The sequence below is a fragment of the Natrix helvetica genome (genome assembly GCF_964273705.1).
Source record: "Natrix helvetica genome assembly, chromosome: 2".
Classification (NCBI taxonomy): Eukaryota; Metazoa; Chordata; class Lepidosauria; order Squamata; family Natricidae; genus Natrix; species Natrix helvetica.
In genome coordinates, this window is record NC_138552.1 from 66,839,162 (window position 1) to 66,865,818 (window position 26,657).

At 34.9% G+C, this 26,657-nt stretch overlaps 1 protein-coding gene across 2 annotated transcripts in view; it reads left to right on the plus strand.

The window, feature by feature from the left end:
• The first annotated feature begins 236 nt into the window (after window positions 1–236).
• Window positions 237–26,657, plus strand: part of TUT7 (terminal uridylyl transferase 7) — a 35,584-nt gene continuing 9,163 nt past the window's right edge. Inside the window, exons 1-17 of one of the 2 annotated variants that reach the window (XM_081941019.1) lie at window positions 237–428; window positions 4,940–5,446; window positions 6,573–6,751; window positions 7,754–7,870; window positions 9,645–9,822; window positions 10,204–10,292; window positions 11,168–11,219; window positions 13,447–13,516; window positions 15,571–15,697; window positions 17,509–17,628; window positions 19,027–19,158; window positions 20,946–21,126; window positions 22,066–23,165; window positions 23,896–24,046; window positions 24,435–24,521; window positions 24,744–24,844; window positions 25,512–25,569. In XM_081941019.1, coding sequence (XP_081797145.1) covers window positions 4,963–5,446; window positions 6,573–6,751; window positions 7,754–7,870; window positions 9,645–9,822; window positions 10,204–10,292; window positions 11,168–11,219; window positions 13,447–13,516; window positions 15,571–15,697; window positions 17,509–17,628; window positions 19,027–19,158; window positions 20,946–21,126; window positions 22,066–23,165; window positions 23,896–24,046; window positions 24,435–24,521; window positions 24,744–24,844; window positions 25,512–25,569 — 3,226 coding nt within the window. In that variant the 5' untranslated portion in view covers window positions 237–428; window positions 4,940–4,962. The remainder of the gene's footprint in view (window positions 429–4,939; window positions 5,447–6,572; window positions 6,752–7,753; window positions 7,871–9,644; window positions 9,823–10,203; window positions 10,293–11,167; window positions 11,220–13,446; window positions 13,517–15,570; window positions 15,698–17,508; window positions 17,629–19,026; window positions 19,159–20,945; window positions 21,127–22,065; window positions 23,166–23,895; window positions 24,047–24,434; window positions 24,522–24,743; window positions 24,845–25,511; window positions 25,570–26,657) is intronic. The other variant, XM_081941018.1, reaches the window with a different exon arrangement.

Below are 26,657 nucleotides of genomic sequence, written 5' to 3' on the forward strand. Positions count from 1 at the left end.
GTCTTCACGTTTTTCTAACTTTTCGCACCAGGAGCTGCTTCTGCTCCTTCACAAAACGAAGACGGGACTCCGCCGCTGGAGCCACGGCCGATATAGGAGCCGATGACGCGCGCGCCAGAGAGAAAGAGAGAGAGAGGCGCGGCTCTCCTTCTACCTCTCGTGTCATGGCGCTGGGCACCCCGTGAGGTAAACAGAAAGTGCCGGATGGAGAGAGGCCGGCGCGACCGAGAGTGGGCGGAGGAAGGCGCTGAGACGGTTTTGTTGTGCGACGGGGGCTGCTGCGGGCTTCCGCCTTGGCACAATGGACGGAGAGCAGTAACCGAAGCGGGGGCAGGAGCCGGCAAGTGGCCGTGACGGCAGGGCAAAGGGCGAGAAAGGCACGACCGGCGAGACCCTGTGGCCCGAAGAGCGGCTGTATTCTCGTCTAAGTGAGTTCAGCCTTGCCCCCCTGTCGACCCGTCTCTCCCGCCCCCTTGGGCGGGATATAGGGAGACACGGCCTGACGCCCTCGGCCCCACCCACCTCCCTAGTTACCCACCAGCCGCCCCGGTCGGTGGGATTCTCCTTTGGGTGAGGGGGGGGTTCCCCGACGGCCACTTAAAAGCACTGAGGTAAATGGTGGAGGCGGACGTTAAGAGCTGGGAGCTTCTCTCTTCCTTGGGCCTAAGTCATTACCTCAGTTGGAGCTCCTCCTCCTCCAGCTGAGGCTGATGATGTAACTGCCCCCCTTGGGAAGGAGGACTCCCAAGTTGTCCCTGCTGTCATGGGCGTTTTCGCGAATCTATTGTGTATTCCCTTTATCGTCTGCTTATCCTATTACATATACTACATAGCCTTCTGCAATCTGTTTTGGTCGGGGAGCTCCTTTTTTCCCTAACTAGATGGGCTTGAAGAGTAGCTGGAGGGCATTATATTGAGGGAGGCCGGATTCGATTATTTTATCCCTGTTTGGCTCAGAGTTAATGTTCACATGTGGCAAGATATTTTTTTGGAGGGTGTCTCCCTTCACTTGAGATGAAGGTTCATATTGACTTAGAAAATATATGCTTTCCCAGCAGCAGTGAATGCATGTACACATTTTATTAAATGACGGCCTTTATTGTCTACCTGTCTTAATGTTGTAGTGTGAAATGGGAAAAAAATGCAGATGTCATTTTAGCATCATGTGCTTGTAGATTTAGAAGCATTCATGCAGAATGCAGTATAATATTGCGGTAATTACAGAAATAAATCATAGTAATTTATTACTATATCTGCAGGAATGCTTCCTAATCTATAAACACATGATGCTAAAATGAAATCTAATGTTTTTCTTTCACACTATAATGTTAAGACTGTGGACAGATTACTTCTTTCTAGAAATATACTGTATAGCTACCCTCATGGGACATTTATGTCATTTCTTTTGTGGAAAAAAATGTGGGAACACAATGACATTCCACTTACTCTGGTAATGCCTCTTACATTCAGGTGAATGCAGCTTTGCCAGTTAGGTGGAATTTGTTCTGCCCTGTTGTTTTGCCATATAAAGAGTGGGATGGAGCCCATCAAGTGACTCATTTGATAGTCTGTTGTCCCCAGAGGGGAGGGAAGTTGTTGTTTTTTAATTCTTTTATATTGAGGGGTTTGAGGGGGGGTGGGGTTGTTAAGCCACCCAGAGTCACTGAGAGCGAGTGGGTGGCTGTATAAATTTAACAAATAACTATTCTGAAATATGTTTTAGTATGTCACGTGGCTTCCTCATAGGTTTTGGGTGTTTCTAATATGTAGTAAATATTTTTACTACATAAACATACAGTACTTAGTAATGTATTCTGTAAATGGGCATGTCTATCCTCAATGGAATCTATTTTCTTGTAAGGTTTGGATTTCTGTGGATCTCTTTAGTTAAAGCTGTACTATAACAGCTTGGAAAAAAACTTCATTATAATCAAGCTCTTTTTAGAAGAATTGATTATTGTGTTCAAATTACCTTGATTTATTAAAATAAAAGGGTGTAGAAAACAATTTTTCATGTTAAATTTATAGCATAAAAACTTCTGAGAAGTTTTCTGAGAAGTTTCCTGAGAAGTCTCAGGTAGTATAATCTCTGCTGGACCCTTTTGACCAGTGCTGCAATGTGAGTGCCCCGGGTCAGGTCCTCTTTTATGATGACACCCAGAAATTTAAAACTGGCCACTTTCTCCACTCTGTCTCCATTGATAAGCAAGGACTGAATGTCTGATTTATTCCTTCTGTAGTCCGCTATACGCTCCTCAGATCATTCAGTGAGTATGTTTTATGTGGCATGCCTAATGAATTATTTAATGAATTATCTTTTTTCAAGAAAACTTATCTTGGTTCCTCAAGAGTTAATGGACAGAATGTGTCTCTTACAATTTGCCTGCAATTGTTGATTTGTGTTTTTAGCTGATCACATCTACTTGCATTTCTAATTGCCATTGATTCAACAATCTCAGAGTATTGTAGTATGGAGACATATGAGCTCCTTTCTGCAAGGTTGTCAAATGGGGAGACAATGAGTTAATTTAAGTCTGAAAATGGGTGATTCCCTTCCTGGTAATGAAGGCCTCACTTTTTAAATCATACTGCTGACTGACAAATGCATGAAGAGAGTGATGTCATTTAATCATTTATGATACACCTACGTCATTGAAGTGAATGGGCTGGGATGGTTTGCTTTTGAAGGCAATTGAACTACACATTGCATTTATACTATTTTTGTCTACAATTAGTAAGAAATCATGTCTCATTTTTTTTAGTTTAGTTTGTCACTGTACCTCATACAACGAAATTAAATGCCATCTTCAGTGTACATTATAACTATAAAAATAAAACACAAACACACATCCTTCACATTCTATACAATTGAATTGAAAACCCAATATTGCATTAATATTGTACTATACAGTAGAATTCAATATACTTACTGCCCTGGGATAGAAGCTGTTTTTAAGCCTATTTGTCCTTGTTTTTATTATCCTGTACCCTTTGCCAGATGATAATAGTTCAAAAAAAGGGTGCCCAGGATGAGATGGATCTTTAAGAATGTTTCCAACTTTTTAAAGGCAACTCTTCCAAAGAGGGGAAACGGAAACCAATGATCCTCTGGGCAATGATGTTAACCTTCTGGAGCACTGTCCTATCTGCCACTTTACAATTGGCAAACCATACACAGGTGCAGTAAGTTAAAATATTCTCTGTGATGCAGCGGTAGAAGGTCGCCAGCAGTTTTTCATTCAGTCGTTGTTTCCTGAGAAGTCTCAGGTAGTATAATCTCTGCTGGACCCTTTTGACCAGTGCTGCAATGTGAGTGCCCTAGATCAGGTCCTCTTTTATGATGACACCCAGAAATTTAAAACTGGCCACTTTCTCCACTCTGTCTCCATTGATAAGCAAGGACTGGATGTCTGATTTATTCCTTTTATAGTCCACTATACACTCCTTGGTCTTATTGGTGTTAAAGACCAAGTTATTGTCTCCACACCCTGAAAGCAACTGGTTCACCTCATCTCGATAGACAGACTCACCCACCCACCCCCGAGATGAGTCCCACCAATACTAAATCTGCAAATTTAGTAATAGTATTATCAGCGTGAGTGGGAATGCAGTTGTGCACATAAAGAGTATAGAGCTTCTTTTGAGAGGGGGGCGGTCTAGAAATTGAATAAAGTTAAGTTAAGTTAAGAGTAAGGGACTCAATACACAAGCCTGTGGTGTACCAGTGTTAAGAATAAGGGATGAAGAGATATGATTACCTAAACTGACCCTCTGAGAACGGCCATACAGGAAATCCATAATCCAAAGGCAGATTGAATAAGAAAGTCCATGATCCATAAGTTTAGACACTAGTCTATGTGGAAGTATTGTGTTAAATGCAGAGCTAAAATCTACACATACAAAAAACATTAACCTTACGAAATTTGAGACTGCCAAAATTAGCACTAAGGGCGTATCAACATAGAGTCAATTTGTAAGATTTAAGACTGGTACCATCATTTCTCACTAAATTTCTGTCTCTTGGGAATAAATTCAGAATGTTACCATTTCCCTGAAAATAAGACCTCCCCGGATAATAAGCCCAATCAGGCTTTTGAGCACATGTGCTAAAATAAGCCCTCCCCAAAAATATTGCAACACAGCAGCAGCTATGAGGTGATCATGCTTGCTGTCTCCTGCACCTCAAAAATAATAAGACCTCCCCAAAAATAAGGCCAAGTGCTTATTTTGAGAGTGAAAAGTACTTTAAAATGCCATCACTGCATATTGCCACTTATTTTGAGAGTCAAAAGTACTTTAAAATGCCATCACTGCATATTGCCACTTACCATCTTATTAACTGTACAGTCTTTGGAGCTTAGTGGTTTTTTAGGTACTGCATGTGCTTTTATGATCATTATTGGAATAATGGCATTGTAGAATGCTACGTATGTATGAATTTACACAGATATTCAAATAAATTCCTAAACTATGTAGGTTTCTTGGAACAGTTATTCAGCCTTCCTCAACTTGCTACTATCCAGTTGCTGTACTTATCATTCCCTGAATCCCCAGCCAAGGTGTGTATCCATAGCATATGTGAAACTATCAGGCTGGAGAACTTTAATTCATTCTAGTATGTATAGCTAAAACAGCACCCATCTATATTAGAATATTTAGTAATACATTTATTGTGTTTGGATGGTAACTTTTTATCTCAGTTTTATAACATGATGTATTCTGTTGTGTATTATGCTAAACTTGAAAGAAACAGTACAGACCTCATACTGAAAATGTCCCGCATAAGTGGCTTGGTTGTAGTTTGTTTCAGGTGCCATGTGTCTTGATATATGGGATCAACAATTTGAACTAGCCCATATGTTCCCATAACTATCCCATACTCTTGCAAGTGCCTGATCTTACTTTGAAATTTTATTTTATTTTTTTCCATTATCCACAGGGAAAGAGTGAACAGTGTTTACAATGGGTGATGCTGCAAAATCTTGCTATACAAGGCGTAATAAGGACTGGGGAGTTACAAATGAGGAGGATTTCCAGAAATGTGCTTCACGTCAAGTGATGGATGATTGTGGAAATGGACACAGTAGCAAAGTGGACACCAGATTTGAAAAAAGAAAGGGAACATCAAATGACTATGGAACAAGTCCTAGAAAGGGAGCACATGCTGCTTTGAGTAGTCCAAATTCTTCAAAAAACATTGTTTACAATCAAGGGGCAAGAATAAATGATTCTTCAAAAGACCAAATTAAGAAATGGGTGTCTGACAACCATCAAGCTAATTCCAGCAATTGGAGAGAATTCAAATCTACAGCCTGGATACCTGTGATTATCAGACCACGGAAAGAGTTTTCTCATGAATGTGAGGTTTTAGGAGGCAGAAGTGGAAGAAGGCAGCTCTTTAGAGACCTGACAAGTGAAGATTTATCTGATAGAAAAGGAAATTCTGGTAATACATATTTTGATGATCTTCTGTAGATTAACATTCTTTCATATTTTTCTGCAGTCACTGCTAACTATTGAAACTGTTCACACTATTGAATATTGAATAGTTTGAACCATTGAACTATTGAATAATTTGATATAAACTTGGCTACAAATTGAGCTGATGTTGGTAGGTACCTTTAATCCTCAAAAATATTAAAGTAGACTTGTTACAACAATTCAAGCATGTAATGTTATGAAAGAATTGAATGATATGTAATATTAATGTCAATGCAGTTTTAGGTGGTCTGTTACACCAGAATTTTAACTTCAGCTTTTCCTCTGGCAAATCTAGAAGTTTCTTTGCAAAGAGTATAATAGTGTGTTCTGTGAGGTAAGTGGGTGAATACTGCTGACCTCCCATAATGTATCAGTTAAGACCATTATAAGCATTACTTTAAATATTTTAGGAATGACATAATTTCCATAGGCTCAGGTTGCTGCCAAAAAGTTTAAGTACCAGTGTCAAAACTGTAGCAGCACCATAGGGAATAAGCTATACCAGTCCTACTAAAATGAAAATGTGTGAAAGTTGCATAGTACTATATTGCTTTTGTGCAGGATCCATTCCTTTCAGTGGACATAAGCTAGGCTGAATTCTGCTTTGTGTGCCTTGTGTAAATAGACGTCTGAGAGCTTTTTATAGGACGTGGCCTCTTCCAAATATTGCAATGGTTCTTTTTAAGAACTGCCTTTTGTTTTTAAGTAAAAATTTCAGTATTACGTGCTTTTCCTTTTTCATGCTATATGCAATATTATTCAAGTTAACTTGATGTTAAGACATGAGTTTAAAAGTACACATTATTTTCAAATTGATCTACTAGAAATTTAAAGTTGCACACATGCTTGACATATGTAAATAAACCTGTGCTGTCCTTTTATTTGTTTTCTGAGTATCTTTTCTGTATTGTACTTTCTCTGGTTGGGTCTATCTCCAGAGTTTTTAAACCATGACTATATATTACTTTTGAAACTTCATTGCTCAATGTCCTCCACAAAGTTTTGCCATATTATCAACACATGCTGTGCTAATAACAGTTAATTTATGCAATATCTTAAGATAATTCTTTTTCTGATAACCACAAAAAAAGAAATGAAGAAGCATAGGAAATCAAGGAGATCAAGAAGAATAAAAAAAGAAGACAATGATCAGGACGAGGAAATAGATGGACCTGTTATAGATGAGTCTTTACTGACAGCAAAAGAATTACTGGGGTTGCAGCAGGCTGAAGAACGACTTAAAAGAGACTACATTTATAGACTGAGGAAGGTAATATTTCTGCCATATATATGCTTACTTAAATATGTAAATCATGGTTAGGTAACAAGCGTTAGAATGTATTAGAAAAACAGAAATAAACAAGTTTGGGAAAGCATAAGAATTGTCTATTTGAGAATTACAGCGATTTGCTTCCTTATACTAAGTAGCAATGGTTTAGATAAATTTATTATAAATTGTTACAAGTTTTGATTCAAATGGCCAGCAGGTATATTAGAGTAACATTTGAACATGTGTTTTTTAAATGTGCAGCGTAGTATCTAAAAAGTAAAAACAAAACAAAACTAATGAGCAACCCACTGTAGTGGAATCATCCTCAATACAATTTTGCAGTTGTAGCATATGAATAGTATTCTGAATACATAAAATCTAAATATTATATGCCAATATTCACAGTCAAAATGAGCCTTAGCCCAGTTCGGTTCCTTCAAGATCTCCAAATTTCCCAGCTTATGAGTAGTGAGAGTTGCTATCCAACACAAATGGGAGGCTCCAGACTGGAGATGGCTATTACAAACAGTACCCACAGAGCATAGAATTCCAGATGTATTCCAATATATAGTGGTAGAATGACAAGCCACTTCAAAAAAAAAAAACCTAAATGAATCTGAGTTCTTAGGAGAACAGAAATGTAAATTCTGACAAAATATTGTAGAACAAACCATACACAACTGCAGGAAACAGGTAAATGCAGTTGGATATAGTATGCTTCAATATATAACAACATTGGTCAATCTCTGGTAGCATTTTGAAATTACTGGCTCACTATCTTTGACTTTGGCAGTATTTGCAGTTAAAATTCTCTAATGTAATAGAGGGTGAAGATGAATTAGAGGAACGTTGTGCAGATCACATGAGAAAGGTGAAATCATTAAATCAACTAGAAACTGGAATCTGCTCAGCTTTAATTGGGCAAGATAGTTCCCAATATGTTTCATGACCGTATAATATTTTTTGACAATATAATTTTAAAAATAATTTATTTTTTTCTAGCGACCTCGAAGCTACCCAACAGCTAAGTATACTTGCAGGTTATGTGATGTATTGATTGAGTCAGTGGCATTTGCTCACAAGCATATCAAGGAAAAAAGGCACAAGAAAAACATAAAGGTGAGTTAAAAAAAACAATAGCAGTATTCAGTTTCATGATGTCATAAAATGGGAGAAGAATATAAATGTGGTCCTGTTTGTGTTTTGTGTCTTTATGCAGTAAAATATATTGATTTCTGCCTCGCTCTTTTGATCAACTCTGCTTTGGGTTCCGTGAGCATATAATTGTGGAATGTGATATCTCACACAAAGCCCCATGTAACCATCAAGACAATAGAAATTGTGTACCATGTTAAACAGATAAAATATTAGAGCAGCAGTTAAGAGCAGCAACTCATTTTCACCTTAGAGCTAGGCAGCAATTAGGGCTCCTAGAAAAGTCAGTGTAAAAAATAGCTGTTTGTTTAAATGAGGAGGATACTTTCAGACTGCAGATTGAAGTGGGCAAGTAGGAATACATTACAGGTAATCCTCGACTTAGAACCACAATTGAGCTCAAAATTTATGTTGTTAAGTGAGAATAGGATCACATGACCCTGGGTTGCGGCAAAGGTCATAAGTATCAGTCAGTTGCCAAGCATCTGAATTTTGATCACATGATCATGGGGATGCTTCAAAGGTTGTAACTATGAAAAAAGGTCATAAGTCACTTTATTCAATGCCATAATTTTGAATGGTCCTTAAATGAACTGTTGTAAGTCGAGGACTACCTGTAATTAGGACATTTATTTGCATTGGATGGGAAACAGTTTCTCAAATTCTTTGCCTTCATATAGTCCTTACAGCCTTACTGCTAAATGAATGACTTTCATTTAGCAACCATTCAAAGTTACAACAACACTAAAAATAGTGACTTAAACTGGTCCTCGCATCAATGACCATTGCAGCATCCCCAAGGTCATACAATCAGAATTCAGGTATTTGGCAACCTGCATATATTTAAGACAGTTGCACATCCTGGATCAAGGGATCACCATTTGTGACCTTCCCAGCTGGCTTCTGACAAGTAAAATCTATGGGGAAGCTGGATTCAGTTAACAGCCATGTAATTAAGTTAACTGCAGTGATTTGCTTAGCAACCATAAGAAAAAGGATTATAAAATAGGGTGCAACTCACGTAATAACCATCTTGCTTAGCAAATGGAAATTCTGGCCCCAACTGTAGTTTCAAAGTTGTACTTCACCATCTCATTAAGATTATTATTTTGTCATAATTGGTTTGTTGCCTCGGCAGCTTTTTTTTTTTTTTTTTGCTATGCTTTTATTTTTCTTTGGTGTGGAATTTTATATTGTAAACCTCTTGAGATAGGCATCTATATTTTGTGTTGTTACTCTTCCAATTGTCATTCATGTGGGCACAATGGGTTGGATCTAAATTTAATGAAACTTAGAATTAAACCACTTAACGCAATAAATTTGGAATTAATTCTGAATTGAAATGTATGATTTTACTAGATTTAATGTTATTGGAATTAATAGAGTTGAATATTAGTCCTAAATTGATATTGATTTAACTTCCTGTAGTTACAACTAAAATTAGATCTAATCTTTTATATGTATTAGTAATATTTTATGTGTGCTCTCTTTTTTTGCAAAAGGAATGTTTTTGTGATTGAATTGGCATTTCTATATTCTGATAATAAATTATCTACTGAAGAGATAAATTATAATGCCCTTTGGAGGTACATTTGAATGTATTGGTTGTTGTTTTTAACCAAGATATGAAGGAAAATCAGGTAGTCTTATTGTTTAAGTGATTTGTGCGCTAGCATTGATATTCTTAAATTGTTAAAATATTTGACATATTTAGATGCTTTACAATTTATCTTTAAAGGAAAAGCAAGAACAACAACTGCTAAATGCACTTCCTCCACCAACACTTTTGCAAATTGAAGCTATTGGTATAGCCGTTCAAAAAGTAGTAGAAGAGTTTGGATTAAATAATGAAGATGTGGAACAAAGGCTTGGAATCAAAACTACTATGGAAAATATATTGCAACCAAAATTGCCAGGTCGTTATTATGATTATTATATGTAGATTATTATTTTAATAGCTTTTAGCATGTCCTGGCCTGTGAATATTTTCCCTGCATCTTAGGACCATAATGCAAAATATGAGCCTAAAACAGTAAAATTTAAATACTATATTAGTGAAAAAGTTACAAAATGAATTGATATAAACAAAGCATAAGAACGTCTAAATTTAGTCTCTTAATTGCTGATGAGCTAACTTCAGGGGTATTTGAAAGATGAGCCTCATAATAACTCCTTTAAAGTTCTGGATAAGACTGTTTTGGAGAACACTGTGTCAACCCTTAGGCTGCCATTCCCAGCCGTTGCTTCTCTTCGTTTTTCAGTTTGATTTTAACATTCTCATTTTCTTTCATTAATAGATTGTTCTCTAAGGTTATATGGTTCTTCCTGGAGCAGATTTGGCTTTAAAAATTCTGATATAAATCTGGATATCCAGTTTCCACCCAATGTAAGATATTAATATTACTAGCAAATATAGGATAAACTGGCTTGTAGCAGTCTAGTTCTTCAATCTATATTTATGACATGTTGATATTGTAAACTGATAGATTAAAATAACAACTTTGGGGAATGTGTTCATTTGAGGTACTTTTTTTGATTTTTGAGAACATGTTCCTATTTGTTTAGCAGAAGTATTTATTAATAATTTTTGAATCTGCATATATTTATGGATTGAATGTGATGGCATTGTTCTATCAATATAAAATGTCCCATTTTTCCACTACTTGTTTCTTCTGAAACAAGAGCTCTTCACATGATCTAGAATCTAGTGTATATGGCTGAAGTACTCTTTGGAACCTATTTGATCTGCAAGGAAAAGGAAACGTTAGCTTAAATCCAGCCCTACTGGCATAAATTAAAATTGAAAATTATTATTTTTTAAATGTATGTATTAAAAATGTATTGGCCGCCTGCTCTACCACAGGCTAATTTTTCCCCCTTTAATGTATTAATCGGCATTGTGCACATTTTGAGAATAAAGTTTTTCAAATCTCATGCAGTTCTGGCGGGTATTAAAGCAAAAACCTCTTTTTAAGAATCTGCATGAGCCTAAAAAAATCTAATTTTTAAAGGAGTTGCAACATTTTGGGGGTTCATATGGATTTTTGGCAGAAGACAAGTCACAATGAACAGTTGTCTTAGAGCAGTTATAACATTAGAAAAAAGTAGTTTTATACTATCGGTAATATTTTCAAACAGGACCCTATTAATTGGATAGTTTAAATGAAGAGATTAGAAAATTAATTATTCTGCTGGACTGATATTTTGAAATATTGCTGGAAAATACTATTTATCTAACTTTTGTTCTGCTCTTCTTCATAGATGTCCCAACCAGATGTTCTCTTACTTGTACAAGAAAACCTGAAGAACAATGGTAAGAGTTCAATCTATAATTAATTTTTTCCTCCGCTGGCGTGAAAAAATAGCATTTTTGCACTCATAAACAATTAGTTGTGGATAGGTGGTACTGTAGATCAGAAGAATTATATTGGATCAGAATTTTTCTTCATCATTGAAAAACTTCCTCTGTTGCCCTAATAAATAATTAATTAAGGAAGATAATAGCTTGGAGGAAAGTAGAATAGTAATTTTCCTATAACGCCTAGCCTGCAATGATACATTATATTGAAAGGTTCCCAATCTTTCAGGAGAAGATATTTAGGATGAGTAAGAGCATCAGAGAATAAGGGGGTTGATTTCTTGCCTCTTTCCTCCAATCATTTTCTACCATTGGGAACATCCAGTGCATGGAGTTTATACAACTATTACATCCATCTCTGATTTTCTCAGTGATAGATGTAATTGTCCATTTCTATATACAGCAAAGAAAGGACATTAGTGCACCAGTATAAGGAACACCAGATTGAAATGTTGGGTTGGAATGGGGAATACTCGGGGTCAGCCTTGTAATTTGATTGTCGAGCTGTGATTTTCACCCTAGAATATTTAAAAATGAAACATGAATGAATTGCTGTTCATTAGGGATTGGGGTGATGGGAAGACATAATGCCAAAATGTTGTTAAATCTGATTAGAGACATGTACTAACAGGGATCTTTTAGCAGTACAAAAGGAAATGCCTTTCCTGCACTAGATTGCCATAGGGAATTCTAATTTATTACTTCATTAAGACTAATGAACACTAGTCCTTCTAGTTTGCTGGTTTATAGGGCTAGTCTAGCAAGAATAAAATATATACTTAAACACATACTAAAATTGGAAACAAAATGCTACTGAAACCATTTCTTTCACAACAGAGGTTTACTGAAGAATACTGTAAATCAGAACCAAAAAAAAAGCTTCCAGTAAAAGCATTTGTGTTATCTAGAGCAGGGCTGTCAAATTCGCGGCTCATATGCGTCACGCACTGGACATGCCCAGTTTAGTGAAGGAGGGGGGAGTCCCAATACGTCACATGATGCCGTCATGACAACATAAGTTTGACACCCCTGATCTAGAGAGTCTGCAGTAGTTAGGTAATATTCAGAATATTTAGTTGACATATCTCATTCTATAAGAATTGTTCATGCACCTGTATAATAGGTGGATTGTATTAATCATAACCAGTTTGCCATTCAATCCAAGTGTATTTTCATATGAATGAAAAAAATAAAACTTACAGTCAAGCTGTTGCTAATCAAGCTCAACTTACATATGTTGCTATATGATATATCCATGTAGCTAGTTTCATGTCTTAATGAAGATACAATCTGGCCAGTCCAATGAGGCCTTAGGAATTAAGAAAAGCTTGCTGCTGAAAGAAGGGGTATAAATCTTCAGATATTCAGTATAATAGGTGATAACATGAGTTAATGTCAAGAAATCTGTTTATTGCTTATGTAATCTTAATTGAGCAAAACTCTGAATTGTAGGGCAACGATTTTTGAACCAAGCTCATATGGGCTTAGTTACAGAATGTGTCCAAAATCTGCATTTATATATAAAATACAAATTGTCCTATAACATTTTCTGCGATAAACTACTGATGTTTGACCATGCTATAAAGTTCAACCTGGGCTATTTTCAAAGTTGATACAACTCTGAATATCTCCCCAATTTTTAAAAAACTTATCCAGTGAAGGCATTACATTAGGAGCTGTGTCACTGCTGAAGGCATTGAAAATCTGGTAAGGAAACAGATCTGAGATGCTGACCCAATGGGTCAGGGATTGTCTAGTCATAGCTAAAGTTTGAAGGGCAGGTACCAGAAACTTAAGACCAAGCATGTATTTTACATAACTAGACAGAGTATTTCTTTTAAAAAAATAAACTTTTGAAAATATATTTTTCATTTTCTTATAATCCAAAATAGATTTCTATTTCTATTGAAACCAAAGTTCAGTTGTTAAGATTTATTTAACAAGTGCAATAAACTATATACAACAAAAGTTACCACATGGAATACCCACACCTGATAATTTCAAATAGCAATTCTATACTGTGATTTCACTTGTTTCATGCAAATTACATCCATGTGAGTCCACCAATAAACTACAGAAATGAAACATACATTTTCTGTTTCATTTTTCCTTCAGGAGAGATATATTGGTAGGCATGTTTCTTTTGGTACCATGATTAATGTGGCTTTCTTTTTCCCCCTAGAATCTTTTATTGATGTTGATGCAGATTTCCATGCTAAAGTGCCTGTGGTGGTGTGCAAAGAAAAACAAAGGTCTCATTAGCAAATTTGTGTGTTCCTATAACATATCATAATGTAAATTATATATGGCCACACCTAAATTACCATTGTTAGTAAATAAATTCAAAGAGCTCTACCTACAGAGCAACAATAAAAATGAATTCCAGACCATAAAATGCATTGAATCAAATGAAAGCCTATTTAGTATAGCATCTTAATCCTGCAGTGCTCATTTGGATGTTTTTGGAAAGTTACAAGCAGGTGCAATTGCACTTTGCTGCTGATCTCCTCAGCAAGAGATCTTATTGGTGGAATATAGCAGCCACAATTGTTTTCATGTCTAGAATCACAATTACCAGGCATGAATAGCTTTAACATCCATGGTTATCAAATCCCCTTTAAAGCTATAAGTTGACAGCCTCCTTATATTTTGTCATAGCAGATTCCCATTGAATGAAACATTTCTTTCATTTGTTATAAACTTCACACTTTTTAATAATACATTCCACTCTCAGATTAAACTCAATTGCTTGTAATAGCAGCCATGTATTTTTTTTAGTAATGTTGTATAAGTGTTTTGTTACTAGATTCTTCAGTGATGTGTCTTTGATTTCATACTTCAACTTTAGAGTAGCCTGGTGGTGTCTCTGTTGTTTATCTCATTAGATGTGCTTTCTTCTAATTAGCATGTTTTACATTACGTAGGATTTCTATCCAAACATGTTAAGGCTGGGATACTGTAATATTTCTATGATGATATAATGGCTATAATCCTAACCCCAGCGGTGCTTTTTTAAATAGGCAACTGGACTGTCTTAATTAGAACTAGAACTTGAGATAGAACTGATGAAACCCCCTGGATGAGAAGGGAAACATTTTCAAGGAAAAGAAACAAGAATGTCCAGTTGCCTTTTGAAAAAAGTACTTTTGGGATGATTACAACCTGGGTGATTGAGAATCTCCATAGACATCTACAATCCTAACTTACATATGTTGAAATAACTCTCAATGAATGGATTAGTACTATAAAAATGAGCAAAAAGTGCCATAGTTTTAGTATTCAGCTTATGTGCCATCAAGTCATTTTCAACATCCACCATAGTAACCACGTAGATAAATTTTTTTTCAATAATAACTTGTCCCTTGCCTAGCCCTTATAACTGTTTTATTATCTTCATAAACTTTACTTGCCTAAAATTTCATTTGTCATCAAAATAACTAAGTTTTCCTAGCCTTACTCTTCTTCGTTGCAATTTATATGCAACTAAATATATGTAAAATTACTTGTAATGGGTAATCACCATATTAGCACTGTTTCAGATCAATGGTCTTCACTGCTAATGGAAAATACAGTACATATGCAATTTAGTTAATACAGACCCTGATCATTCCTAAATTATTTTATTCACCTTTAATTGAATACCATTTCACTGGCCTGTTCTGACAAAAACCCTAATTAATAATTTATATGTAAGTGTATGTACCCTAATCAAACAACAGAAGTAAGAATCAAATAATTTTAAAGAACTATCATTGTAATTGCTTACCTCCTTGATGGATTTCTGGATATACTTCCAGCATATGTTAATCTAGTGGTGCCATTTAGCTTGAAATAAGAAGTGCTGTTTTTCATTCAAAGGTCTTGTCCAGAAGCTAGCTTAAATGTAGAATGAAAATTTCAAATTCCCTTTTAAAACTCAACGTAGTTAAATGATTCAAAATATCCATATTAGATTGTAAGTACTTTTTAAGTTACTGCTTCTTATTAGCTAACTTGAGTCTGGTGTGGGCAGGAAGGTGGAATTTATAAAAGTAACATCATCAATTACAACAGGGGTAGCAGCTGATAAAGTTCTTTTTAATGTCCTGGGCAAAATCACTACTCGTTGCCATTGAATAGAAAGTTCTGCTCTTGATACTGCATCACTTTGATTTCTACCAGAAATTTTATTACAGAAAAAAGATGGAGAGAATGTAGCATTATTCTTTTCCACCACAGCAATTCCTTTCCAGTTGTGTATTGTTTTGTTTCATTTTGCATATCCCAGAGTGAGAAAAAGTTAAAGTTTCTGTGTTTATCATTTTAGTGGCCTTGTTTGCAGAGTAAGTGCAGGAAATGATAATGCTTGTCTGACGACAAATCACTTGGCTATGGTTGGAAGACTAGAGCCTCATCTTGTGTCCTTGGTCATTGCTTTCAGACATTGGGCCAAGGTAGGTTTTGGTTTAGTAGCAAAACATGTTTATTACATAATCAAATATATATTTCATGTGTACTCGGTCTGTTTTGGAAAAAGTAAGAAGATACATCCTGTAAATGTTGGGCAATATTTCTACTGCTGCAAAGGGATTTACCCTTCCTTTAGCTTTCCTCTCCTCTGGAATGGGACAGCTCACTCCAACCAACTTGCCATGGCCAACACACCACGGCACAATTTAACAATTCTATTTAATTATTTAAAATAAATATTATTTTTAATTTTTGCCATTCGCATTTCATTCTGCCCCTCCTTTTGCATCCTTTTTGTAATGATTCTATTCCACCATTTCTTGATATTAGTGTAACTCTTGTCCTGCAGTGAGTTGTCCTGTGGCAAGTTGGCCATGGCTAACTGGTAGGTTAAAGAGAGGAGGCTTAAATTGTTCCATTAGTGATGTTCATTGGCACATAATTTATAGGCTGAGGCTTTGGCTTAAAAAAAAGTTGCTCATCTTAGAACTCCATTTAAATGTGTCTTTTAAGGGGTAATTTTCTATAGTTCTGTTATGAAAAGAAGAGATCAGGAGTTTCCCTCTTTTTCTTGGGGCTTCTAGTTGGAAATAATGTTTCTCACATAAGGATGACTACCTGTTTTAAAGACAGGAACTTAATATTTAGCAGTTTTCTTTATTAATAATTGAATACTAAATACATCCATAAGAAGAATATATCAGTGATCCTAAAGTAGTTTAGAAGAGGGGACTATCTGTGGCTCTTCCAGATTTTGAATTTTCTTCCCAAAAGTAAACATGAGTTTGTTGATCAGCAGATGATACGCTTGCTTTAATACTGTTATGAGTCTTAATCATAACAGACTGGAAGGATATAGAAGTAATAAATAAAGTTAATAAAATCATTTTTTTGAAATTGTGGTTAAGTTATATCAAGTTATAGTTTAAAGTTAATCTCATAGACTTTTTAGATTGTGCAGCTTTGCCAGAGTTTGACGCACACATTTATATACCCCTTTCATTCATTTTCCAATCATTGTCATTGGATCTCTTAATTTTCTTTTATCCTACTCTACAGTAGTTTGTTTCAGTCTCTATACCCTGTTTACCCTAAAATAAGAACTCCCCGATAATAAGCCCAATTAGTGCTTTTGAGCACATGCCCTAAAATAAGCCCTCCCCTGAAAATAAGCCTTCGCTGAAAATATTGCAACACAGCAGCAGCCATGAGGTGATCACGCTCACCGCCTCCTGCACCTCAAAAATATTAAGATCTCCTCGAAAATAAAGCCAAGTGCTTATTTTGAGGGTCAAAAGAAAATAAGACCCTGTCTTATTTTCAGGAAAACACAGCACTATTTTCTTCAGTAGTATTTTCTTCAGTAGCTTTAAATATACACTATGCAGTAGAAAGAATGCAGTATTTCCACTGCAAATGAATGCTTCATTCTGTCAATGGACCGATGCTTAATATACACCCTTCAGCTGTTCCTTACATTAAGCTTATGAGACTTAGTCATATAGCCTGGTGAAAAGGAGCGGCTATGTCTGCCATGGTTATTGAGCCACCTTAATTAGATGTGATGATATGATGATAAGTAGGTACTGTGTCATGGCCCAGTCAGTAAAATTGCTGTAGCTGCATGTGAGTGTATGACTCAAAAGTAGAAGTATAGAATTGTCTTCAGTTTGTCTAGGAGTATATTTAAATAATTTTTATAGTAAAAGTTTGATTAGTTTCTTCAAATTCATGAACTGTCAAGTTGAAACATTTGATAATCCTACGTTAATAAATATTTTTCTTTCTGTTTTAGCTATGTTCTATAGATCATCCTGAAGAAGGTGGTTTACCACCTTATGTATTTGCTCTGATGGTTATTTTCTTCCTGCAACAAAGGAAAGAACCTTTTTTGCCTGTCTATTTAGGTTCATGGGTATGTGTCTATAAAAATACTTAAATGCAGATAAAATGTTTTCAGTTTGTGTTTTGTTTATGTAGCTTTGAGATTATAAATTCTTACTTTTTTTTTTCAAAAAGAGGGAGAAAGTTACTTATTTATTATTGCTTGTACAGCCCCTATTACATTAACACGGTTCAAAATCAATGAAACATTAATAAAATCAATTAACAACACTGTAACAGTTCATTAGCCTGACTGATTGACTGCTCATGGGTCCAACATTATGGGCACGGTCTTAATTGCTTTTCTGAATGACAGCAGAATAAGAGTCATTTCTTGAGCAGGGAATTTGTGTTCTGGATTAACATTTCTCTCAATGAGACCAATAGCATGCCTTCTTTGACTGCATGTATTGAGAGCAGATTCTGCCTTGATCAATGTCCTATGAATAGCAAAAATTCAAGCTATAATGGCTTTTATTGGTTATAAGCAGTTATTAAATGTCCTAAAATTGGGAGTGAGTAGCAGATAACAAGCAATGGTGAAATCTCACAATAGTTCAGAAAATTTATCTAGATATTAGCTCAGACCTATTATAATGATGACATTTTGTTCATTTTTAAAGTTCTGTGCTGGATCCAGAATTAATAGGACTATAGAATCTTAAGTTATCAAGGCCAAGTTTAACTCAAATATTGCTATCTTCCATCTGATCATGCTAATTAAGATATTAAAATAAGATCCACTTTTGTAAGTCTCAGATTTAGACATTACAACATGCACTCTAGAAAAAATATCTATAGGAAGATAATCTCATAGTTGTGGAATTTCTTTCAGATCAGGTGTTTTAGTGCTGACATCATATTTAAGATACAAAGAAAAGTCTGCTCTAGTTATTCTTTAACAGTTGCTTTTATGTATGTAAATACTTTGTAATATTGTAATGTTGATTTGAATGCTATTTTGAGGAAAAAAAATAGGCCTTTTTCCAAATTCGTAATGAAGAAAGAATATCTTTAATAGCATAAAGAATGGCCAATGAGACGCACTATTAATGAAAAATAATGAACTGTAGAAGACAAAATCATGGTTTTTCATAGATATCAACAGTCTAAATTGGCTATGATTATAGAATGAATACTTGATTAATACTGGAAAACTGGAAAATATGTATATGTTAAAATACGAATCTAGATGTAAAAAAACCAGGAATTAGAAACAATAGGATCCTTACATTATATAATTCTCTGTTATTAGGTATTACCTCTTCTAAAACATCACATCCAAATGTTTTTAAACCACTGTAGCAAAAACACAATTGGCCAAAATAGCAACTTGGAGAAAAGTGAAATCTTTTTTAAATTTCTGTCCTTAATTTTGTTGTTTTTTTCTGGAATAATTATTTCTAATGATTATTTTTTCTTATATTAGATTGGAGGATTTTCATTAAACAAATTAGTGAATTTTAATCTTAAAGAAGTTGAAAATAATACTGTGGTCTGGGAATACAGCCCTGGTATTGATCCTACTTCTTCAAAGGAATCTTCTCCTAAAAGGGGAAAGGTATGTTGATAAATCAATTGTAGGGGTATAATGTTTTAAATGTACATTTTTAAAAAGCTTGTGTTGCTAATGTATAATGAAGTAGGTTTCAATAAACTGATTGCCGTTCTCAGAATTAAAAGATTGCCATCAAATAAGTGTGGGCATTATTTAAAAAGGAAGCTTTATTGTAGAACAGCCCAGTTAATTAAACAAATCTTGATGACTAGTATAGTATGAAATTTCTGTATTCGGGACCAGAGAATTAAAAAATCATGGAATGCATACATTGGCATGGGAAACAAATATTTTATTTAACAAGTGTAATATTAATTTAAAATATTAAGTAATTGATATAATTAGTATGTTGCATAATCGTTTGTCTGGTTTCAGAGGTGAGTACATAGCAAAGGTACAGAAACTAGAATCCACCTTGCTATAGTTAAAATGGAAGTACACCAATGAACTGTAATAATATGTCTACCATATTTTTTCACCTTTCAATTTTGATTAGATACTTGAATAATTTTAAGTGTAAGCTAAATCACAGTTAGCTTTAGAAACAGAATAGAATCATATCAGTCATTGGTAAAAGCCACATTTTTTAGAGGAATTACTAATTAGTGTACTTCCTATAGGACAGATTATGACCAGTGATGATGCCTGATGGGGCAATCAGCTGGAGTTGGCTTTAGGAGGGTGTTTGTCAGCCTGTCTTATTTCTGTTTTAGAATTCTTTCTCTACAGCAGTTGATGATAAGGATCCTACGGGAAGGAGGAAATGTCCTACTAGGAAAGATTTTGGAATCATCTTTGCATCTCTCCTTCCATCTGCTTATAGTTGTAGAGGAAATTGCACCATTGTGCTAATTTTTTGAGTACAGGTAGTCTTCAACTTACAAACAGTTCATTTAATGACCATTCAAAATTACTGAAAAAACTGACATGACCATTTTTCACGCTTGCAACATTTATAGCAGCCCCATGATCATGTGATCAAAATTTGAATGCTTGGCAGCCGGTTCATACTTATGACTGTTGCTGTGTCCCAAGATCATGTGATCATGTTTTGCCAAGCAAAATCAATGGGAAGCCAGATTCACTTAACAACCATGTTACTAACTTATTAACTACAATGATTCACTTAACAACTCTGGCAAGAAAGATAGTAAACTCACTTAACAAATGCCTCAATAACAGAAATGTTGGGCTCAATTGTGGTTATAAATTGAGGACTACCTGTATGCTTGGGATGTATATATACTATGTTCATTTAAACAAGTTAAATGTTTAAAAAGAAATTCTTGATATATTTTTTCCAAGGACAAGCCTGTGCTCTGACAGAATCATATATTTTAACCATAACAATCTAGTTTCACAACAGAACTCAGGTATTTGAAAGAAATCTAATCTGATCACAGGAGTGCTTTCCTAATTTGTCTGCAACACTTTATAATTTATATAAAGTATAACTATAAAGTATTTTATAGAAATACTTCAAATAGTGTTTAGCCTATATAAAGAGCAAGTGTGATATAATGGTGAAGGTGCTGGCCTAAAAAATAGGACACTGAAAGATGCCTTAGGCATGATAATTGGATTGATAACTTGGGATGGTCATTCTGTCTCAGCCCAACACTCCCCACAGGACATTGTTCTATTTCCCTTTTTATTGATCCATTAGATGTTTTAGACATTACCTTGCACTTGTTCTTTAAAAGAATTAACAATAGTATGGCCATATTTTTCAGCTGCTAAATATGGTTTCTGGGTGAACACAATGACTCAATTTTTGTTTTCATTGACAGGTACCTTTAGCATTTGATTCAGATCAACAGTGTTCAGTTCCAATTGGACAGCTGTGGGTTGAACTGCTTCGTTTTTATGCCTTGGAGTTTAATCTGTCTGACTTAGTAATAAGCATACGGCTCAAAGAAAAAGTATCTCGTGAATCCAAGGACTGGCCTAAAAAAAGAATTGCTGTGGAAGGTATATTACATAGATTGGCTTGCTAGTGTTTAGTTAATGTTCAGTATAGGAGAAATCTATATCACTATATATTAAGAATTAAAAGATATAATCTAGTACTAACTCTGGTAAGCAGATAGAATTTTTGCTAATGAAACAGAAAGGTGCAGTTCCCTAACATTCTCAAAATATACTGTGCAGAATCTCAACTGGAGCATATTTTGGAGAAAGGCTTCTTTTTTTACTTAAAATGTGAAAATTCAGAACTTAGGGCCTATGGAACAATGATTAGTTCTCATGCTCATTGTACTCATGTTGCAAACCTTAAATGTTCATTTCTTAGTCATGTGGATTGGGTGGTACAGAGGTTAACTTTGAGTTACAACTGCTCATCACAGTCATAACTTGTGACAGTTTGTAAAACAGGTCAGTCATGTGACCAACCTGATTTTATGAACTTTTTTGCAGTGGTTGTTAAGCAAACCATCATGGTTGTTAAGCTAATCCACAGTCATTATGTAATACCATGGTTGTTAAGTGAACCAATGATTTGCTGTGGACATCGTTTTGCTGAAAATTGGAAGCAAGTGCCTGTTTTCAGAAAATGTCATAAAACACAGCCCTATGACTGTGAGAAAGTACAAACAGGTGTAAATGCGGCTGGATTGCGTAGGCCTGAATTATAGTCATGTGACTGGAGGAGGCCTCTGATTCCTAGTCATTAAATCCAGCTCATAAGTATCCCCAAATAGGTCCACTGGACCCTTGAAAGGTCACTAAGCAACCAATTATAAAATGAGTACTACATAGAGTTCTATAGGTTTCTCAGCCTAATGAGTTGATTGAAAGGCTTGAGGAAAATTAGTGCCTATTCTTGTTTGGTTAATACATTTAAAGAATGAAAACATGAGTATAATATTTAACCTCTATAACACTTTTTACCTTTTTTCCCCTCCTCAGATCCTTACTCCGTAAAGAGGAATGTGGCAAGAACTCTTAATAGTCAGTTAGTATATGAGTATATACTTCATTGTTTACGGTCAACTTACAAGTATTTTGCTTTGCCTCATAAACAGAATGCAAAAAACAACCAAATAACATCTCTAGAGGGCTCGATACTTCTAGAATCTGAGAAGAATGCCTTTAAACAAACAATCCCTGATTTAAAAAATGTCCATAATGAAATGGAGAATACCGTAATAGACAGCTGTACAACTTCTACCAAGAAAAGTTCATATTTTCCTCAAGAACATATGTGTGAGCCTTCTCAGGTATTGATTGATGAAAACTTTGTGGAAGAGCAGTTAGCAGATGGTGAACCTTTAGGAGTGTCTTATGAGGACTCAGATTGTATAATTGAAGAATTCATTTCGGGTGACAATGAGGAATTTAAACCAAGCTGTGAAGAGACTGAGAGTGGAAATGAAGAGGAGGAAGAGGGACATGAGCAGGAACATTTGGATAGTAACCAAGACAGTGAAAGTGGAGATCTTGCTATTCCCATTAGTGAGCATGATGTTGAAACAGACAGCATTTCTGATTTGGAAATGTTTCAAAATGTAGTAGCTGCTCTTGATGAGTTTGCTTTAGAAGACAGTGGCATTCCAAATGATAAACTTGACATTGATGAGGAGAGCACAGAAGGTACTGATGAACTGGATGATTCCCTGTTCAAACTGGTACCATCAAGTCGGGAACAAGTATCTGAAGTGGATAACTCAGAAGAAGAAGAGGAGGAGGAAGAGGCAGAGGAAGAAGACGAAGAGCATAGTATTAAAAACCAAGGGCAACATGAGAACATAGTCAATTCTGAAGATGAGCTGGACAATACATACACTGGATCTGGTGTTGAGGAACCTCTTTCCGAAGAGGAAGAATTGCTTATTGCTCATGGGGACATTGAGCTAAAGAAGAGAGTAGATGAACTTTCGAGTGTGGATTTGAACAAAGAAGATGATCCTGAAAAAGAAGTACTTACTGAAAGTAACAAGCCAGTAGACCAGAGTAACAGGTCTGAATTCTTCTATGAATTTAATAAAACTGATTTCACAAAAGGCAAGGTAATAGCACCTATATATCAAAGTATTACTAATCATATAATGCTTTAATTCCAGGACAGACTTCTCCATAGAAGTAGGACTTAACATCCACACTGGTAAAATTTGACCTACAAATTCTATTTATAAGAATCTGGATTCAAATGTGTTTTAAAGCCATTTCCATCCATGGCTGTACCCAACTGAATCCTGACATATTAATTCCTGCCAATTTGTGGTCACAAACAAATTAGCTGTGAAGTTTTGTCTCCTGTTAAAGTAAATCTTCTGATAATAGCAAACTTCAAGTTTAAGCATTTAAAATGTAAAGTTAAATTTCATCTTTGATTACAGTAGTGAAGTGTAGTGCATACACTATTCATAATATACTCCGTACCTGATTTCCTAAGCAGCTAAGAAATATTTCTCATGTGGGAATTAAGAACTTTCTTAATTTCAGTTGCAATATATTACAGCACATTTTGGCTGTTTTAGAATATGAAGCCAAAGTACCAGACCAAATTGAGATAATATTTGTTCTGGAAGGTTAAAAGATTGAAAAATATTTAGCTGATGGATGATGGGAGAATTGTGTCCTCAGGGCTACTAAAGTCACTAGAAGTACATTGGATTTCATCCATCATCAATATATATTCAAGATTGAGCAATGGTTGCTGTTTAATTTTGGGAGCTATGTGGTATTATAAAATTGAGAGAAGAGACATTTTTAGATAAATCTTTTCTTTTGATCTAGACTCCTACAGTTGTATGCAGTTTATGTAAGCGAGAAGGTCATCTAAAGAAGGACTGTCCAGAAGACTTTAAAAAAATTGAACTGGATCCTTTGCCACCATTAACATCCAAGTTTTCCAGTATTTTGGATCAAGTGTGCATCCAGTGTTACAGTAAGTTGGAAGAAATATTTTAATATATTTTAATTATTTGTTAATTTTAGAGAAAAAGTATTAATAGTTTCCTGCAACTATATTCCACTTGGAATATAGAGGCTTATTTATTATTGTAGAAGAAAGATGTTGACCCATTTCTTTGCAACCAGTTATGTGATTCTTCATTTTTTATTTAAATTTTCCTACCAGAGTTTGCCCTGCTATACAGGTTGTACCTGGGTCTATGCTGCTAGATGTCTGCTCGCATAATGGCTATAACTGATTTACTTTTAACATTTTTTATTTGTAAAACTATTTCAAAGCAATAGAAGAACAACATGTTTTGTGTGTTTCTTACTTGCTGTCACAATTCCGTTTGTAAATGAATATATTCTGTTTTCAACAGAAGATTTTGCTCCAAATATTATAGAAGACCAGGCTCGGGAATATATAAGGCAAAATCTTGAAAGTTTCATCCAACAAGAATTTCCAGGTGCTTCCTGTAGTTAATCTTTTAATTTTAAATTCAGTGATTTAAAGTAATTTTTTATTATTTTCATCTAAATCTTGTTCAAACAAAATGCCTTACTTGATAGAAAAATATTGTATGCTGAACTCAGTTTTCTTATATTTTTAAATAATCTGATATTAAAGCATGTATTGCTAACTACGCTAAAAATTTATGTGAATTAGTCATAGATATCCTCCTTTATAGGAACAAAATTAAACCTGTTTGGGTCTTCAAAGAATGGATTTGGCTTCAAGCAAAGCGATCTTGATATTTGTATGACAATTGATGGTCTGGAAACTGCTGAGGTAGCTTGGTGGACAATTTGATGAACAGAAATATATTTTGTACTTGTCTTTTTTGTTTTCTAAGCTGCTAATGTTCTATATGTGTGTGCACAATGTGTTTGGTTTTGAGGCCTTGTATTGTCCTTGGCAGTTACACCAGATGTGAGACATCAGTGGGAAGATAAGTCTCATTGCAGCGATTTGCACTCAGAAATAAATGTAAAAATTAAGCTGAGTTTGGAAAAAAGCGGCTGCTATTTGAGAAGAGAAAAATAATCGATATTCAACTGTTTATATTGTGGGATGTACTAAAACTCTCATCAAATAATACACAGTACAGGCACTATTTCTACTTTTACATCTCTTGCGTTCTTTTTTCCTCTCCTTTACTAAGTTTAATAAGTCCTTGGCAATTTAAATATTTGCAATATTTGGGTCAGGACTGTGAGATGTTTCTATTTTCTGACACGAAGGTTTCTGGGAGTTAGCATATATTTGCTGTTTCAAAATCAAAGGTGGATTAGAAACTATAGAAGTTAGTACCTAGCATTACAAAGACATGCTTCAAAATAGTATCAAGTTTTGAAATTAAACCTGTGTATGCTGCAAAGAGGCAGGAGACCTATTAATGGATAAGTTTTTCTTGGATATAAATACTGTCAATATACTAACATTTTTTCTATCATAGGGACTTGATTGTATAAGAATTATTAAAGAACTTGCAAGAGTGCTGAAGAAACATTCAGGTAAGCATCCAATTCTTCAAAATTAAAAAGCTGTGTTGCCTTATGAAATGTCAAATCAGGTCCTTATATTTGACATAGTGTTATTTCATTTACTTAAACATTTGGTTTAATTGTTTATGGAGATTCTCAGTCATCTAGGTCATGGTTGTCCCAAAGGTGCTTTTTCAAGAGGCAAGTGGACTTTCTGGAGGGTGTTTTTTGTTTGTTTGTTTTTGCTTCTCATCCAAGAAGCTTCTTTAGCTCAGAGCTGAAAAGCCAGAAAGTCTCTTGAAAAAGCACCCTTGGTATTTGGCTTAATTATTTTTTAAATAGGAAAAATGTTGGCCAACAGCTGTATCCCAAACTGTTCACTTTTTCATAATTTAGACATCGAAATGCATTCAACTGGTTTCTAATGCAATTGTTTATATAAAATTTATATAATATTTTGACAATCTCATTTGGAATAAAATTAACACTTTATGGATTGCATATTGTTCTTATCTTTCAAAAACTAGTGTTGAGAGAATATAATATTTGTGTCTTTCATGAATGCCTGTATCTTTATTTAGATGATTTCCTAAAGTTTAAACCAAGTTTTGCCAATGATGTTATAGCTAATATATTGATTGTTTGATTATACGCTAATAGTATTAGAAAATGCATATTTCATTGCAGAATTTTCATTGGCTTTCCAGTAAAACTTGATTCACTAAAACTTCTTGCCCTATATAATTTTTTCAAAATCTTTTCAACATCTTTTATAAAGTTCTGTCTTTTGTCAGATTTCTGGGTCCCATTCTGTTTACATATGCTGATACCATCTTTTCCTATAACTGAGTGCACTGAATGTATTTCTGCTATTATAAAATACAGAAAAGCCTGAAATAACTCTGTGCCAACTATTACTTGGTGATTTTTGTAGTGAAGCATCTTGACAATTTTCCAAATCACTGTGACTAAAATAAGGACTGTTGAATTAATTGAGACTTCCCCTTAAATAAGTGTGTATGTTTTTGTAGTTTAAGCGTCATGTTTTATTTAGTCTGTTGGATTTTAAGTCTAATATTCTCACTAAGTTCACTTGAAGTAAGTATTTTTGTACTTGC